The 15,547-nt window shown below is 42.9% G+C and overlaps 1 protein-coding gene across 2 annotated transcripts in view; it reads right to left on the bottom strand.

Moving 5' to 3' along the window:
- Positions 1–15,547, bottom strand: part of LOC109517511 (ephrin-A5b) — a 91,115-nt gene that overhangs the window by 1,380 nt on the left and 74,188 nt on the right. Inside the window, exons 3-4 of one of the 2 annotated variants that reach the window (XM_019872709.1) lie at positions 1,903–1,968; positions 1,439–1,519 (exon numbers count right to left, since the gene is read on the bottom strand). In XM_019872709.1, the coding sequence (XP_019728268.1) occupies positions 1,439–1,519; positions 1,903–1,968 (147 nt within the window). The remainder of the gene's footprint in view (positions 1–1,438; positions 1,520–1,902; positions 1,969–15,547) is intronic. The other variant, XM_019872710.1, reaches the window with a different exon arrangement.

The following is a 15,547-nucleotide window of genomic DNA, read 5'->3' as shown; positions in this document are numbered from 1 at the left end:
GCGTATCGAAAAAAAACCCAAACAAAACAATAAAACAATCAACCAAGTGTCGCCTATTACCTTGAAAACCGCGTAAGCACCGTGTAAGTCAAGGTACCACTGTAAGTACGTTATTCTCCGAGGTGGGCGCTTTTCTATGAGCGGGGAAAGGAGCAGGAGCATGCAAAGGGGCAAAGCAGAGGTAAAGCTTGTGAGCTGCAGGGGTGATCAGGCACTGAAAAAAAAAAAAGCTCATGTTTTGAGGCAAGCAAAGCAGAGGACCGAGGCATGCAAAGTGTAGACAAGTCGAGGCCGGCACGACAGGGCGGCGGGCAAGGGGCCAGGCGCAAAGAGAGGAAGGTAGGGCATCAATAATGTCAGACGGCCTTTGCGCGTCCGCGCCTTGTCCTCACGTCGATATTCAATGCGATTATAAACCCAAGTCAGGATATCCCGTCGTGACGGCTGCGGCATGTGCGTCCCGATATAAAAATGCAGGCTCACGAGACAACGAATCAATGAACACGTTTGAGGGTGTCAAATGAATGACTGTATATTTACTGTGGAGTTTCGAGATAAATATACAGCGCTTGGTGTGATCGTTATGGGCATGCGGTTGGGGGTTGACACGTTTCATTCTTACAAGTACATCGGTATACATAAGGGGTGCACAATTGGTTCACTAGTTGATATGCTTGTGCAACAAAAGTCTGTGTGGAAGTATAAATATTATTTTCTAAATATAAAAATTACGGTGGTTTTTTTTTCTACAATTGTTTGATTTAAGAAAAAAAAATTAAATCAATGTGAAAAAATACACACAGGATCAGCCCCTCCCTTATAGTAGCATTATTTGGAGCCTTGCCCCCCTACCCCCTTCCACTTTCCTCATGTCCGCGTGACATGTGCGATGGCAATAAATGTGATTTCAATGCGATTCCACTTTTATTTCTTCTGCTGTTTCTTTCAAATCATCTTCATCTTGCGTTGCGAATGGTTCAAGATCTCAAATCCTGTATTGTACGTGATGGTTCGTCTTGTGAAGATTATTTTCACTCTCCAATTAAAATCAGGTCGTGTATCTCTCCCCCCCCCCTTCCCATTTCAAAAAATTCGAAAAATACATCCTAAATGAATCTGTTTGTTTTTCCGGATGTAATATCATGATTTCATCGGAGAGTGTCATTGTGTGAAATGTTAAACGAGCTCCAACCATTCCATATTTTCTTCACCCAATTTCTTTAGGAAGGATGATTACAATTTTACACCCCAAAATGAAATCATTCTGTTGCATAAACGGAGGTATGGTGCTATGGTGGACTGGGGTGGGGGTGGGGTGAGGGGCGTTGGAGATCATGCGGGGGATGTGAGAAGATGAGACATGGTGGCACTAACAAGGCCTGTGGACAGACGCACGAAGAGAGTAAAAAGAAAAAAAAAAGCAGGAAGCCATACTAACCTCGTGGTTCTAACGTATTGTCTACTTTGTCGTTTACATCGAAAACACGGTCATGTACACCTATAGTTCGCACACAGCTGTCTATAAACAGAAGATAGGGAGAATGAAATCATCATCATTAGAGGTGGATATACGCCAGGTCGACAATTGAAGCCCCCCCCCCACCCCCCCGCCCCCTCTCAGCACTGATAGTCAACACGTCAAGCAACAAAGCTCATGGCAACATTCAGATGAAATATTTTGGATGCTTTTTTTTTTTTTCTTCTTTGGTTTGTTTTTTAAACATATTCTTAGCGAGTAGCAGCAGTTTGGAGACAAATGAGAGCGGCATGTCGGGACAGCGGGCCAAAAAAAAAAAAAGCTTTGTCGGTGAAGTCGAGAGACGACATCGAGCGCTTTGTTTTTCAACACGCCAACTGCGCACTTCAACGGGCTCCGTTTACAAAGCCTCGTCGAGCACTTACTTGATGGTCGGACGAAAACCTTCAGCTTCAGGCAGGTTTTCTTGCCGTTCTCCGCGACGGTGGAGGCTGGAAAACAAAACATATGCAAATTAGATGAAGGCATTAATGGAGTGCGAGATGCATCGCACGCACCAGGCCAGCAAGTTTACGAAAGAGAATTAGGGCCACACTTGAAAGAAATGGAATATTAGGAGAAAAGAGTTGCCGTATCCAAACCAAGACCCTCAAAACCCCTCATTTAAAAACTGCTACATGTGCTTAATATTTATTTTGTCTTGACTTTATTCTTGAAAAAAAATGAAGGTTTCTTTGAAACATTATTCTTGGAAAAAAAAAATTACATTTCAGAAATTTTTTATTTTATTCTTGGGAAAGTTCGAAAAACGCTGACTTTGTTTTCTTCAAATTAAGACTTTTTTTCGTGGAAAATTATGACTCAATTCTTGAAAAATTGTCACGGCACTCTGAAAATGACAAGGCTATTCTATGGAAACTCGATCTTTATTCTTGGAAAATTGTAACTTTTATCGTCGTAAAATACAACAATTATTGGAAATTACGACTCTTCATCAAAAATAACTATTTTCTTGAAATTAAAAATGCTTCCCTCACAAATGTTTTTTCTATTCTTTGAGGTGAAGTGTTTTTATGGTGCCTTTATTCTCTGAAAATTTAATGCTGAATTAAACATGAAATTGCAGAAAACGTTTTCATTAGAACGATGAAAAAATATAGAGATTTTCATCCAAAAATTTAAATTCCATTCTTGTAAAAACATGACTTCATTCATGAAAATGGGGACTTTACTCTCTCAAAATTAGAACTTTATTTTGCCAATTAGATTTTTCTTCACATACTGACAATTTTACTCTTTCACAATTTTATTCTTGTCCAATTACAACCTAATTTATTTAATTTCCGTAAAACTGGGATTTTTTTTTTTTTGTAATATTTGAAATTAGCTATTCAAATTCATTTTTTGTTCATTGCCGTATTGAAAAGCGCACTTTGTACACTGTTACGTTCCAAAATAAAAAAAGTACAATATTATCTTGTATAAAGCTCCTGCATCGGAGCTCAAGTGTATGTGTTGTGTCCTCTGTGTGTACATACAAAAGATACACGATAAAAGTACAGTATGTGCTACATGTCCTACTATCAGGCAACAGAGTGCTCTAAAAATCCCTTGTGTGAATAAAGTGTGTGTGTGGTGTGTGTGTGTGTGTGTGTGTGTGTGTGTGTGTGTGTGTGTGTGTTGGTTGACCACTAATGGGCATGTAGTGAGGCAGCAGGTGTTGTCTCCTGTAAGATGAGGATGGGGCAGGGAGGGGGGCTGGCGGTGGGGGGTCAAACACATGTCACTCGGAGCGCGGGGAGAGCACAATGTGTGCATCCATCACGGTGAGCGCTTTAAAAATACACACCCCTGCCTTGGGTCAGGACCTTGCATTTAAAGACAAAACAAGAGTTTTTTTTTTTTTTTTATCTCCACGCTGCACTTCTGCATGCACTTTGTCTTTTACGTCGTTGCCCGCCCGCCATAAGATGGGGTGAGTTCATGTTGTGTGCGGATCATTCCACGGCTGACATAATGAGGCGATGAGGCTGTTTTCCGAAAGGCGACCATTTGGGATCTGTCATGTCCTCCATGGTGAACTTTCACCTCAGCCCTCCCTTTTGTCTCCCTTCCAGCTGCGTCACCTTCTCCTTTCGTCTGTCACCATCCACAATGAGCCATCGAGAGCACCGCCGCGCCGTTCTGACACACTGACCACTGAATTTCTCATTGGTTGCTAGCGAGGGGTGCGACGTAAAAAGTATGAGGGTGGAGCACTGGCCATGGAAGAAGCCATGAAATGAAGGTGTGAGTGAACACCCCGGCTCCGGCCTTCCTGTGTGGAGTTTGCATGTTCTCCCCGTGCCTGCGTGGGTTTTCTCCGGGTACTCGGGTTTCCTCCCACATCCCAAAAACATGCATTACAGGCTGATTGAACACTCTAAAATTTCCCTAGGTGTGAGTGTGAGCGCAAATGGTTGTTGGTCTAACGTGTGCCCTGCGTTTGGCTGGCAACCAGTTCAGGGTGAACCCAAAGACAGCTGGGATAGGCTCCAGCACTTCCGCGACCCTTGCGAGGATTAGCGGATTAGAAAATGGATGGATGGATGGACCCTTGTGAGAGGACGGAGTTCAGAAAATGGATGAATTAATGGGACAATTATTTTTTAATTGAGTAGTCAAAAAAAAAAAAAAAAAACACATTCCATGCAAATTTCCCTCTCTTAATGCACAGACATATACACGATTCAGTTACCGGTTCGGTTTGTAACTTGTGCAGTGTTAAGGAAGGGAGGAGGGGAAACAACACAGCGCACAGGCTGGTCTCGAGTTGGCTGCTGGCTGCACATTACGAGCTGCGGGGGATCGGCAATGAAAGGCATTGATCAACATCAACTGACCGTGTACTTTTCTATGCAACCGGCACTGCAGGATACTCGGCTTTACACAATCATGATCAAAGAGCTTAAAAAAAAGCTCTTTGTCTTTCTATAGAGGCCGAAGCAATTTTTGGTTGAATGAATAGAAACAATTTTGCTTCACAACTTTCATCATCATCACCACCACGTGGCTAGCTTGATGTTGGCTAGCTTAACATGTCCACTCTATCGTCATGAAATGTCAATTGATGTAAAAAGCTTTCAGAAATTCGAAATACATTAGTTAAGTGGCACATAAGTAGTACATGGTTAGCTTACCAACTGAATCCCGTGGCTAAGTGAAAGTCCCGCCATGTACTTATTAAATATAGAAATCAATATATATATATATATATATATATATATATATATATATATATATATAGCCTATAAAAGTCCACCTGTTATTATCTACTCGGTCCGCAAGCTTACATATTTTTAATTGCCGTTGCCTGCTTATGGGTCATTTATAAACAAGTTTGCGAGCTTGATGTGCATAACATCGACTCAATACGATGAATATGAAAAATCTCACACTTTTTACTGGTGAACTTATTAACTAACACACTGTGTGTATGCGGTGATTGTTGCTAGTCTGGAATGTGGTAAATTTATTGCTGGTCCAATTTACTGATTTGGCCTTGGCTTAGGTCATTACAGTATACAGTACTTCCAATATGTACAGACGAAGAGTAAAAAAACTACTGCTGACTTGCATTTTTTTGGTAAAGTTATATAAGGTCCTAAAGACCGTTTTCCTCTCAAACGTGCACTTGTAACAATTTTTTTCCTCCAAATTTCCACAGCTCATCAAGCCTCCATCTTTCCGACGTTATTCCTCTCGAGCGCTCTGTTAGCGTTAGTGTTGTCGCTACATCGGCTTTTATCTGTTCCTCGGTCATGTGTCAGCGTGCACGGGAGGTGAGCGCAGATCAGATGCTCTTCTCCACGGCAGCGAAAAGAGAGCAAGCCCTTATTATCATTATTTCAGCACACACTAATGAACCTTGGCCATGGTCGCCCCCCCCCCCACACACACACTTTTAGTCCTTCTTATCTTCCACTATTATAACTGATGCACACACAGAGTGAACAAACACGCACTTACACGTACACACACAGCCTCCAGATGTCTTATCTTCATCATGTCACCATCGTTGTGGGCAGATCTGAGCCCCGACCATCGACACGAGCTACTTAGCGACAGCAGCTGCTCGCGAGAGAAGTACGGGCTGCCACGGAAAAAAAAAAAAGGCAAAGAGCGCGTGGAAGGGGTCTCTGTCGTGATGACAGTGACGCCAAACTGCTGGGAGATTTAGACATTTGTTCACAGGGCACAAGCTCTGCATTGAATGAGTTATAAAAACATGACATGAGCTACAAGAGGTTTTTTTTTTGTTTGTTTTTAAATAATGCATGCATGTGGACCTAAATGTTTATAGGGACTAGCTACTCTTTGAATTTAGCTCCACCCTAGTGGGAAAAGTCCACCAGCTAAGCCCGGATGTGTTGATGTCTGGAATGCTCCGCATGACTGGGGTGTGTTGTTGCTTCTACAAAGACAGATGAAGCTTTGGCTCTACATGCCTGTCTTGTTCGCAGAACCTCAATCTCTGGTGAGGATCCCTCCAGCCTGGCCCATGCAGCCCATTCCTGTGCCTGTGCCTGTTTAATTTGGATTAGCATGCTGCAAAGGGCCGGCTTATTGTTCTTGTATACTCTAAAACCAACACCTGCTATTCTGGTTCCCATCAGGCCCCGCAAGCCTCCTTCATCAATCTATGAGCAGAGCTTTAAGAGATGGGCAGAAGGAAGGGGAGCTGGGGGGGGGGGGGGGGGGGGGGGGGGGGTGGCGCAGAGATATTTGGTGGGTCAGGACGCTGGGTCAGGTTACTTCTTCAAGCCCCGTCCCATAGCCCGGTAATGGCCGGTCCCTGCAGTACATTGCATTATGCATCAGCATTAAGGCAAATGGAATGAAGCAGAATCCAATTACGGCAAAACAAACAGGTGGGCTCAATGCGGCTTAGCTGCTGTATTGTTTCAATCACACGCCGAGCCAAACCTTATTGCATCTGTAATGTTATCTGCAAAACACATTTCCTTGACCATTCCCTTCGAAATTTCACATCCTCGGTTCTGTGGTGGTTGGAAAAATACTGTTTATAGCACGCTCAAAGAATTTCGACATGCAAAATGATCCAAGGCTGGCATGGTGGACTAGTGGTTAGCATGTCTGCGTGACTGCCTCTCTGTGAGGAATATGAGATATTAAAAAAAAAGCAAAAATGTGTTGATTTCATCCTTTTTATCTATGGAATTTGTACTGATGGCTAGCAACTTCAAATAGTGGCTCCGGGCCATCGGGCCACTGTTAATGTTGGACCGTGCTTTGTAAATTATTAGTCTTTTTTTTTTTATGTTAATTTTTATCTAGAAAATTATTTTCAATCACACCATTTTTCAAGACTTCAGAAAAATTGATTTAAGACTTAAAAATACCAATGAAGGCCTTGTTTTTAGATCCATAGGATCCCTAGATAAGAATTCCGTCATCTGCTTTGGGTCACAGAGTCTGAACATAAATACAGTGCAGCTCATTTTAACATGAGAAACGGATTGCATTTGGAATATATCACCGGCTGTGAGAGTGACAAGGATGATGATTAACGCTGACAATTACATGCACAATTCACATAGAACATCTGCTGGTCTTCAGAGTGCGGCATTAACAGGACCTCCATATTGAAATGAGCAGGCGGCACGGATCCAAACTGCTTTTATTCCCTTTGATTGTATTCCCTGAATGGCATTAGAAATACGGGTGAAGCTTTGATATTACATTTTGATATTTTGATTTCTGACATTGTTTGATTCTTTTTTTGGGACGTTTCTTTTAAGTATTGTGACGATAGGATGTTAGTCAAATCCCCCAAAATGCACAATTGTGATTGGCAAAACCAACGGGAGACTCATATTTGTTCTCGCAAGGTTGGGACGATACACTTTTGTCACGATCCGGAACTTGGGTGGTGATCCCATACGTGTTGCGATACTTAATTATTATAAAGTATTAACCTTAATGTAATATAATATGTATTGGGAAAAAAAACCCCAGAAGCAACGTGTCTCCAAAGTATTAACCGAAGTGCCATTTGACATTGATTCAAATGTGCTGCCCTCTATCGACCTGGAAGATTAACATATGACTGGCTGCTTGAACGTATTGATATTCACTGAAAGTATCGACACTTGGTATCGGCACAAAAAGTATCGCAACACAAAGCAAAAAAAAAAATTGTTTCCCATGCTCGAGCGTTAGGTTGTGTTACAGGAATCTGACCTGAAAACGTCTCTTCGTGGAGGTCATTATTACGAGCAGATTTCTTGTACACAATCTCTTGGCTGTGATGTCTTGTTAGCATAGTGTGGGTTAAACAGAACAATGTGGAGTTCAACGCAGAACATTCCAAGCCGGGCAGCTCTGCCAGCTCGCTGGAGAAAGGAACGCCACGTTGGTTTTGGCTTTGCGAAAATACCGTTGTGTTTGGGAAAACAGCGGATTCCAGAGACGGCAACACTGATAAATACACACAAAATGTTGCTTTGTGGATCCTTTGTGTATGTTTTCCATTTGCAAACGTGTCTCCGGGTGTGGAAATAATGAAAGGGCGGACTTTTAAATCATGCATCCGCTGTCAAAAATAGGAGCCACACGGCAACAAGTTAAAGAAAAAAAAAAAAAAAAAAAAAAAAAAAACGGTAAAAACTACAGATCATCACCGAGAATCTACATGCATGGCTCGTGCTTGTCTGCAAGCTGCGCGAGAGTCAAAAGATGGAAGAGCATCCACAGCGGCGAGGCCCATTAAGCAGATGCTACTGCGGCGAGCGCGCTATAGGAAAGCGATGATGAAGTAGGGAAATAGAAGGACTTGGCTCCACGCAGCTGCGGAGACATGTTCCAATCTCCCAGCATCTTCTAGCTTCCAGCCTTGGGAAACCTAATTCATTACTTTTGGCAACTATTGCCAAGGTGAAGAGGTCACATCAATGAGAAATCGTAAGGGTGAAAGGAGGCGTGTCTGCATTTTCCTTTCCATTTGCTTCCTTGTAAATCACGGAACTAATCTGTTGTTGAATGACGGTTACTGAAACGTGCCGATTCTGGCACGCGTGTAATGTCTGGGGTTGGTTGTGGCGTGATTCGGGTTGTTCCTTCCGTGAAAACGCAGCCAATGGCGGATTTGTGTTAATAGACAGTCGCCCCCAAAAAAATCTGCCACGCATTCAATCGGGATTGGGCAGCGTAAATCCAGCCTTGGGTGACATCTGTCAAAATTAACCCAAACTAATTCTCGGTCAAAAGTGTACTGGTTGTAATTTTCAACCAATTTTCCTCCCCAATAATTGTCTGAAACAGTTTTTCTTAAGTCTCCGCAGCATCAAAAATGGATTACAAGTCTCAACAGAGAGCAAGAGTCGCATCGACAATTACACGTCTTCATATATTCAAATCACAATAAACCGTGATTTATGGACGCGAGGTGACGTCGCGCTTTTTCGAGCGGTCACACTATCATCAATCAGAGTACATAATGTTTCATTGGTGCACTTAGTCTATCTCCTGGAATCATAATGTTGTCGTAATGGCCTTGGTATTCACCCAACGCTGAAAGTGCAAGCCTGTGTGAGCGTGCATAAATAATCATAATGACGGGCGGGGGGACAACAAATGCATGGGAAATAACCAATTAAGTATGATTGGTAATTATCAATATAGGTCACAGGTTAACGGGCAAAAATAGCTTGTCCTTGTCTTCATGATGGTGAATTATGATCAGCTTCGAAAGACCAGCATGAATAATCGCAGTCGGCAAAAATGGGCACGCGCAGTGAATCAGTCCTCACCTACTTGGAATTCCTCTCTGTTTTTTTTTTTTTTCCCCAGGATTCTTTTACTTCTTTTTCTCATTTAAGCACTCGGGTTTGTTTCAGTTTGGTAAGTAAGAATTGGCTTTGATTGTGTTGGAAGTAAGATTAAAAAAAAAAAAAAAGGGGGGAGTAGGTGAACTTGATGTGCTGTGGAAACGCAGGAGCAAAAAGGCAGTGGGACACCCGTCCATCAATCAGGTTCATAATGCATTCTCCACAGCGAGCGGCTACCACCCCTCTTCATTCACGTGCGTGGAAAATGCGCTCACGCGGGAGGAGGACGACGCTTGCTTACGTGCGTGAAGGTCCGAGGCGCATAACTCCAGACTGTCAGCCGACTTGCGAATGCCACTGACAGGCTTGATTCTTCATACGGACAGATGAGAGGCCCTGTACGACGACGGCGCCCATATGCGGGAGGGGTGTTTCATCTTTGTGCCGCCAATGGAACGGCGCCAGCTCTTTGTCACCCATTAGTCAGCCTTCCCAAAGTGCGAGCAAAACCGACTCTGAACCCCCGAGCCCGCTATTTCATTTGTCTATAAAAGCCACGTTCCTGCTTAGACTGCGCCGTGTCTCTCTGCTCTTTGTACGAGATGCCAGAGCGAGCATCACAGTATGAAATAAAAATTGCTACTTGATGAAACATTGCAGATGTACACTGAGGAATGCTGTCACCCAGCCGCAGGAATTAACCGGCAACTATAAAACCGATGGGCTGCGCGGTGACTTCTTTGGGTGGTCTGGCTCACCTCCCACATTCCCAGAACATGGCCGTTAGGTTCACTAAAGACCCCAAATGTCCGCGTGTGTGAAAGGTTGCCCTGATGTTGGCTGACGTGTGACCTGAATGAGGACACGCACGTTAGAAAATGGACAATAAAACGGATTCATCCATCGCGGCGTTGCATGCGCCCCCTCCAGCGGCAGTGAGAAGAATCGGGATGAAACTGGACCGGTCAAGGTGTACTTTATGATCCCGAGGGGCCATCTGACTGGATATTAAGTAAGTGATTGAAGGCAATGACAGGAGGTCAAGTTTTGATTTCTTAAAGTGCTTATGGTATAATTTTTAATCTGGCGTTGGAATTTATTATCAACAAGACCACTTAAAGGTACACTTGCACTAATGTGATCCAGTATTAAAATCTGTAAGAAAACTGCAAAAATAAATGTCTTTGTTTTGATTGATTGACACGAGACACTTCACGAGAGGTGAGGGAGACAGACCCCTGGGCTGGTTGACAGTCAATCACAGGGCAGACATTTTAGAGTCATCAATTATCCTCACTTGCATGTTCAGGGAATGTGGGAGGAAGCATCCAGAAAAAAAAATAAATTAAAAATAGACTCAAGCATGGGGAGAACTTGCAAGTGCCCCTGAGGAAGGCTTCAGTCAAGATTCAAACCAGGAACCAAAACCACAGAACTGTGAGGCAAACACGCTAACCACTACAACAACACTGCTGCCCTCCAACCGCAATACTCTCAAACAAAATGAAGACCACATGGAGCATTCTTCAGATATTATTTCGTCAACGGACATCATTCCGTTTTTCAGGTTCACTGTACCGAATACTTTGGTCTTTGACAATCACCGCACGGCCGCATCAAGTAACTCATCCAGTCAGCCTCCTTATCTTTTCTGATGAGCTGATATTGGATATCTGCCCTCTTTCAGATTAAAATAACTCCAATCCAAAATGGTGTCCATATTATGGAGAAAAAAAAAAAAAACATGCCTGCATCAGCATCCTGGGAGATGGCTTTCACTTAAACCGCCGCAGCCTTGTGATCCCTGACCTGAGAAGAGCTCCTGCTGTCCTCGCTTATCTCCCCTGTCCGTCCAAGAAATTCACTCGCTCCTCACTCTTAATGCCAGCTTTTGCTGAATTGCTTATGTATGCGGTCAGCGCAACGTTTTAATCCCAGTGTTGATTCTGACACACACTGACAAGAACCCACCATCGACGAAAAGCTCTTTAAAAAGTGGATCATTTCAGATATGGGTTTTTTTTTTTTTTTTGGTTTCTGCAAGTAACATTTCATATTTTAGCCCCACCTTCGCTATGTTTTGCATAGCACCTAAGTGTACAATAAAAAACATCGGTCCAATAAAAAGGCTTAACACTCGGAGGTAGGCCACAATCCGTTTGGGGACGCTGGTTGATGTCGGATTTGTTCATACCGTATTTCATGACATGTTTTGTCATTTTTTATGCTTTAGTATCAGCTTTATTGGCTGTGCGTGTATAATGATCATTTTAAAATTCACAACATACGTAGTGCTGATGTGTTGCATCATGTATGCTGGCAATTCATTTTTTTTCTTTAGACATAATTTTTACAAAATATATGTTAACTTTATTCCCTTTATTTCCTTTTTTAAGTACTGCCCGACTGGTTCAGACATATTGTTTTCATAAAAGTTCTGATTAAAGCCACCCTTTGCCTCATTATTCTCGTTTACAACTCGTACAATATACTCCTAAAAATCCCCGACGTTGACAAGATGCTGATATTAAACAAAACTGAAGAAGGATGACCTGCGTGTGAGTACACTCCTCCCGCCCCGCTCATGCTGACGAATCCGTTTTGTTTAGCGAAGCAGAGAACACCGCCTCGTCTTATTTAATTTCTTCAGATGCAACGAAAATCACCTCTCGACCCGAAGTAAACTGGAGGGGCGAAAACATCATTAAGCGGCGCTTTCTGCACATAAAGAAGATGTGACGTCTTAATACTAATCTACAAACAAGAAAGCTAATCAATCATACCCTTGCCGATTCATTTTTCATTCTGCTTTCCCTCAGCCTCTGAGTTTTATTAGAGATGAGAAACGGCCGATATAGCCGTTTATACATGCATGAATTATATTTATGTATTCCATTACGGGCAATTTCGGATAAATACGTACCGGTGGATTATGTGGTGGAATATTGATCAAGGAAATTCCCCATTGAGAATTTTGAAATAATGTATGTGATCAGTCGCTATTCTGCCCCCCCCATTTATAGAAGTTGGCCCAGTATTTATGACGAATCTGAGCGTTCAAGGATAGCGGCCTCTGTCTCAGGACACACTGACATTTGCGTCTGGTGCAGGTGTGCGGTATAGCCTACTTGGGCGGCTAATGATGCATACAATTTTCTCTATTAGCCACACTACACGATGCACTCGCACGGCGAAGGCAAATGTGCTACAAGGTCACCGTCTAACTGAGGAGTATATGCTGAGCTGCTCCGCCCGTAAACACCTTCCACACTGAAAATGTGATGTAGTCTTTATTTATGGAGCTGGGGCAACATCATATGTAGCTGTGATTGGATTTTTTTTTTCTTCAGTAATTACTTTTCCTTCAGGGAACTGAAAGCTGATTTCTTTGCCCCAATTACAAACAAGTCGTTCAAGCATGACATTTGGATGACTGAAATACAATACCCAAAATGTTATTTGTTGGAAGGGCATTGATTAAAAGGGGGCTCTTGTTGTCTGAGTCTGTGGACTGTCACTCGTTGCCTGTTATGTGACATACCCCAGGGATCATATTTAGGGCCCCGATTTTTTTTCTTTTCTTTCAGTTTTAGTAGTTTAATTGATTGATTTGGCACGCTGGACTAGCGGTTAGTATGTCTGCCTCACAGATCAGTGTTCTGATGTTCAGTTCTGGCTTCTCTGTGTGAAATTTGCATGATCTTCCAGTGCTTACATGGATTTTATACAAGTACTCGGGGTTCTCCCCACACCTGGCATTTTAGGTTTATCGCAGAATATATTGTCCATAAAATAGGTGCGAGTATGAGTGCGAAGGACTAATGTTCTGTGTTCTGCAAGTGGCCAGTTCATTTCTCTGAAACTTTGTTGATGGATCGCACAGGAAAAATCATACGTTGCTTTTTGAAGCAAATCCGGATAAAAACGTGGCTTCGATTAAAGCATTTTCACTGGTTGCCGTTCCAGCCTGCTTGCATTGGGGTCATGATGGGCTGCCTGTGACTAACCAAATCCAATAGATGGAGCTGCAGCAACAGAATCTGAGTGGCACACTATTGATTTCCATGTCATAAATGCTACAATTCAAGAAGGTCGTTCTGAATTCTGTACACTATTTCCCTACATACGTTCACACACAGACACTTATAGGGCAGCCAATAAGCAATTTGAGGGTTCAGGGGCTCTACATTTTTGTCAACCCTTCTACGTCTTCATTACCCAAATCAAGTGTTTACATGATTAATTATCTTGACAACACTATTTCTCTTTTGTCAGTAATCATCGTTGAATCCGCAATAATTAATCCTTCTTGGAGTTACCTTAGATAGCTGATCACGTTGCTTCGGGCTTCTTGTTTGTTCAGGAATGAACAGTTTAATTACAGACCTCAGCATGACGCCTCAACATTAAATCTGCAACGTTTTACCCCCCCCCCCCAGTCAAAGCTCTTTGGAGTAGCGACCAAAAATCCATCTGCTTAGAAAGGCATTTGGCTAATGTGGCATTTTATATCCAAACCTGACTTTATGTCTGTTTACTTCACAAAATTGGTCCAGACACGGAATAATGAGTAGGGCAGCAGATAGAATATTTTGGTATTCGGATATCTTACTGAAAATTCTACTGAATAACCTCGTGTCTGGTCTGGCTACAATAAAAGATGGACATTATTTTTGCTTGGTTAAATTACTATGACAGAATAGAATATAACATATTAGCATGAACAAACGTCATTTAGCAATGCTAAAGGTTGGTAACAATGGTCAAACGATGAGTTATTTTAGCTGCGCTTGTAATCGGGCTAGCTTGTGATGAATGTAGAAGTAATTACGTGTTTACATACTGTATCACTGTTGTCACCTGTTGTTTGCAGTTTGGCAACAGTTGGCTCAATCGGTCCCTTGTTAATACAATGAACCTAGCTTGTAAGCACGTTGCGCAAACAGGAAATGGAGAGTGTCCCGAAACAATATTTAACACTCAGATGACCAGAAAGCAAAGCCTGCAGACCTGCTGGTGGCACACAAACAAGATTAGCCAAAGATTTTCCGCAGCTGTGGCATTCAGTTTTGCTCTTTTAAAAGGATTAGAGATAAAAGATTAGAGATAATCAAGTCTGAGCCGCTGTTTTTTTTTTTCCTCTCATGTTTTTCCACCATCTTAACTCCTGAATATTCACAATAACGGCATATTAAACTCAAATGTAACCTGAGAGAATAGCAGTAATTAGGTTCCCCCCGTCTAGTGCTTTAATTTAACTGCCTGAGTTGAAGAGTTGAATTTATCACTGGGTTATTGCAATCGCTATCGGAATACAAAAGTGCAGCCAGAGAGGTCTCCCGTAGTTCAGAGAACGCATCGGCTGATGGTCGTGATGACGATAGCGGAGACGGAAACGGACGCAGTCGATGAACGAACGGTACGAGTGTCGTTGGCGCAACGTAACTACCTCTCTATCTTCCTTCAGCTCGACTTTCTGTCCACCAAAGAGACAGCCCAATCCGTCAGCAGCCATCCCGCCTGCTTTTTATGGACATTGGAGCTGGACACAATGGCGGCGGGAAATCACATGTCAGACAACTTCATGCTAGATGACTTTAATATCCGCCCTGCTAGCCAGAGAGGCTGTACGCTAGAATCATTCAATAGCCAATGAAGCCGCGGGCCACTAAACCAATACGACGTGCAACAGCCGAACGCATGTGTTCCACGGCGAGCCTCGTCGGTCGCGGGGTAATTTAATCCGGCCCGCAGGACAAGCATCTCTCAGCAGTAAAAAATAAACGTTGCAAGTAGCGACATGAGCAAATGGAGGAGTTGTGTAACCCTCCGCTAACCCCGATCAAGCTCCTCTCATCTTCATTAGCATGACACTGTATCGTTTTGGTCTCAATGACAAGGAGCATATTGCAAATTTTGATGAAGACAAATTGTCAAATAAGCGCAAGGCTTCTGTCTTAGTTTTCCAGATTGCGCTTCGGCACAGAAACAACAGCGCACTCGGTGAGGGTCCCATTTAGGTGCGGTGGAGCAGAACGAGAGAGAAATGCGAAAAGATGTCTGGATAAAAATCGAAGGTTACGCTTTGGTTAACTGCGTCATAAAAAGTTGCCGATGGAGGAAACACATCTTGGCACTTCGAGCCCAACTCAGCTGACCCATTCTGTGCTGTGGCTTGTGGAGAAAACACAATAAAAAAAAGTTCACAGGCAAAATCATATGACAGTCTCGGGCTGGATGA

This window comes from Hippocampus comes, unplaced genomic scaffold (assembly GCF_001891065.2).
Source record: "Hippocampus comes isolate QL1 unplaced genomic scaffold, H_comes_QL1_v1.1 scaffold4, whole genome shotgun sequence".
NCBI classification, from domain to species: Eukaryota; Metazoa; Chordata; class Actinopteri; order Syngnathiformes; family Syngnathidae; genus Hippocampus; species Hippocampus comes.
Note: the sequence above shows the minus strand (reverse complement) of the source record. Positions and strands in the feature narration are given on the sequence as shown.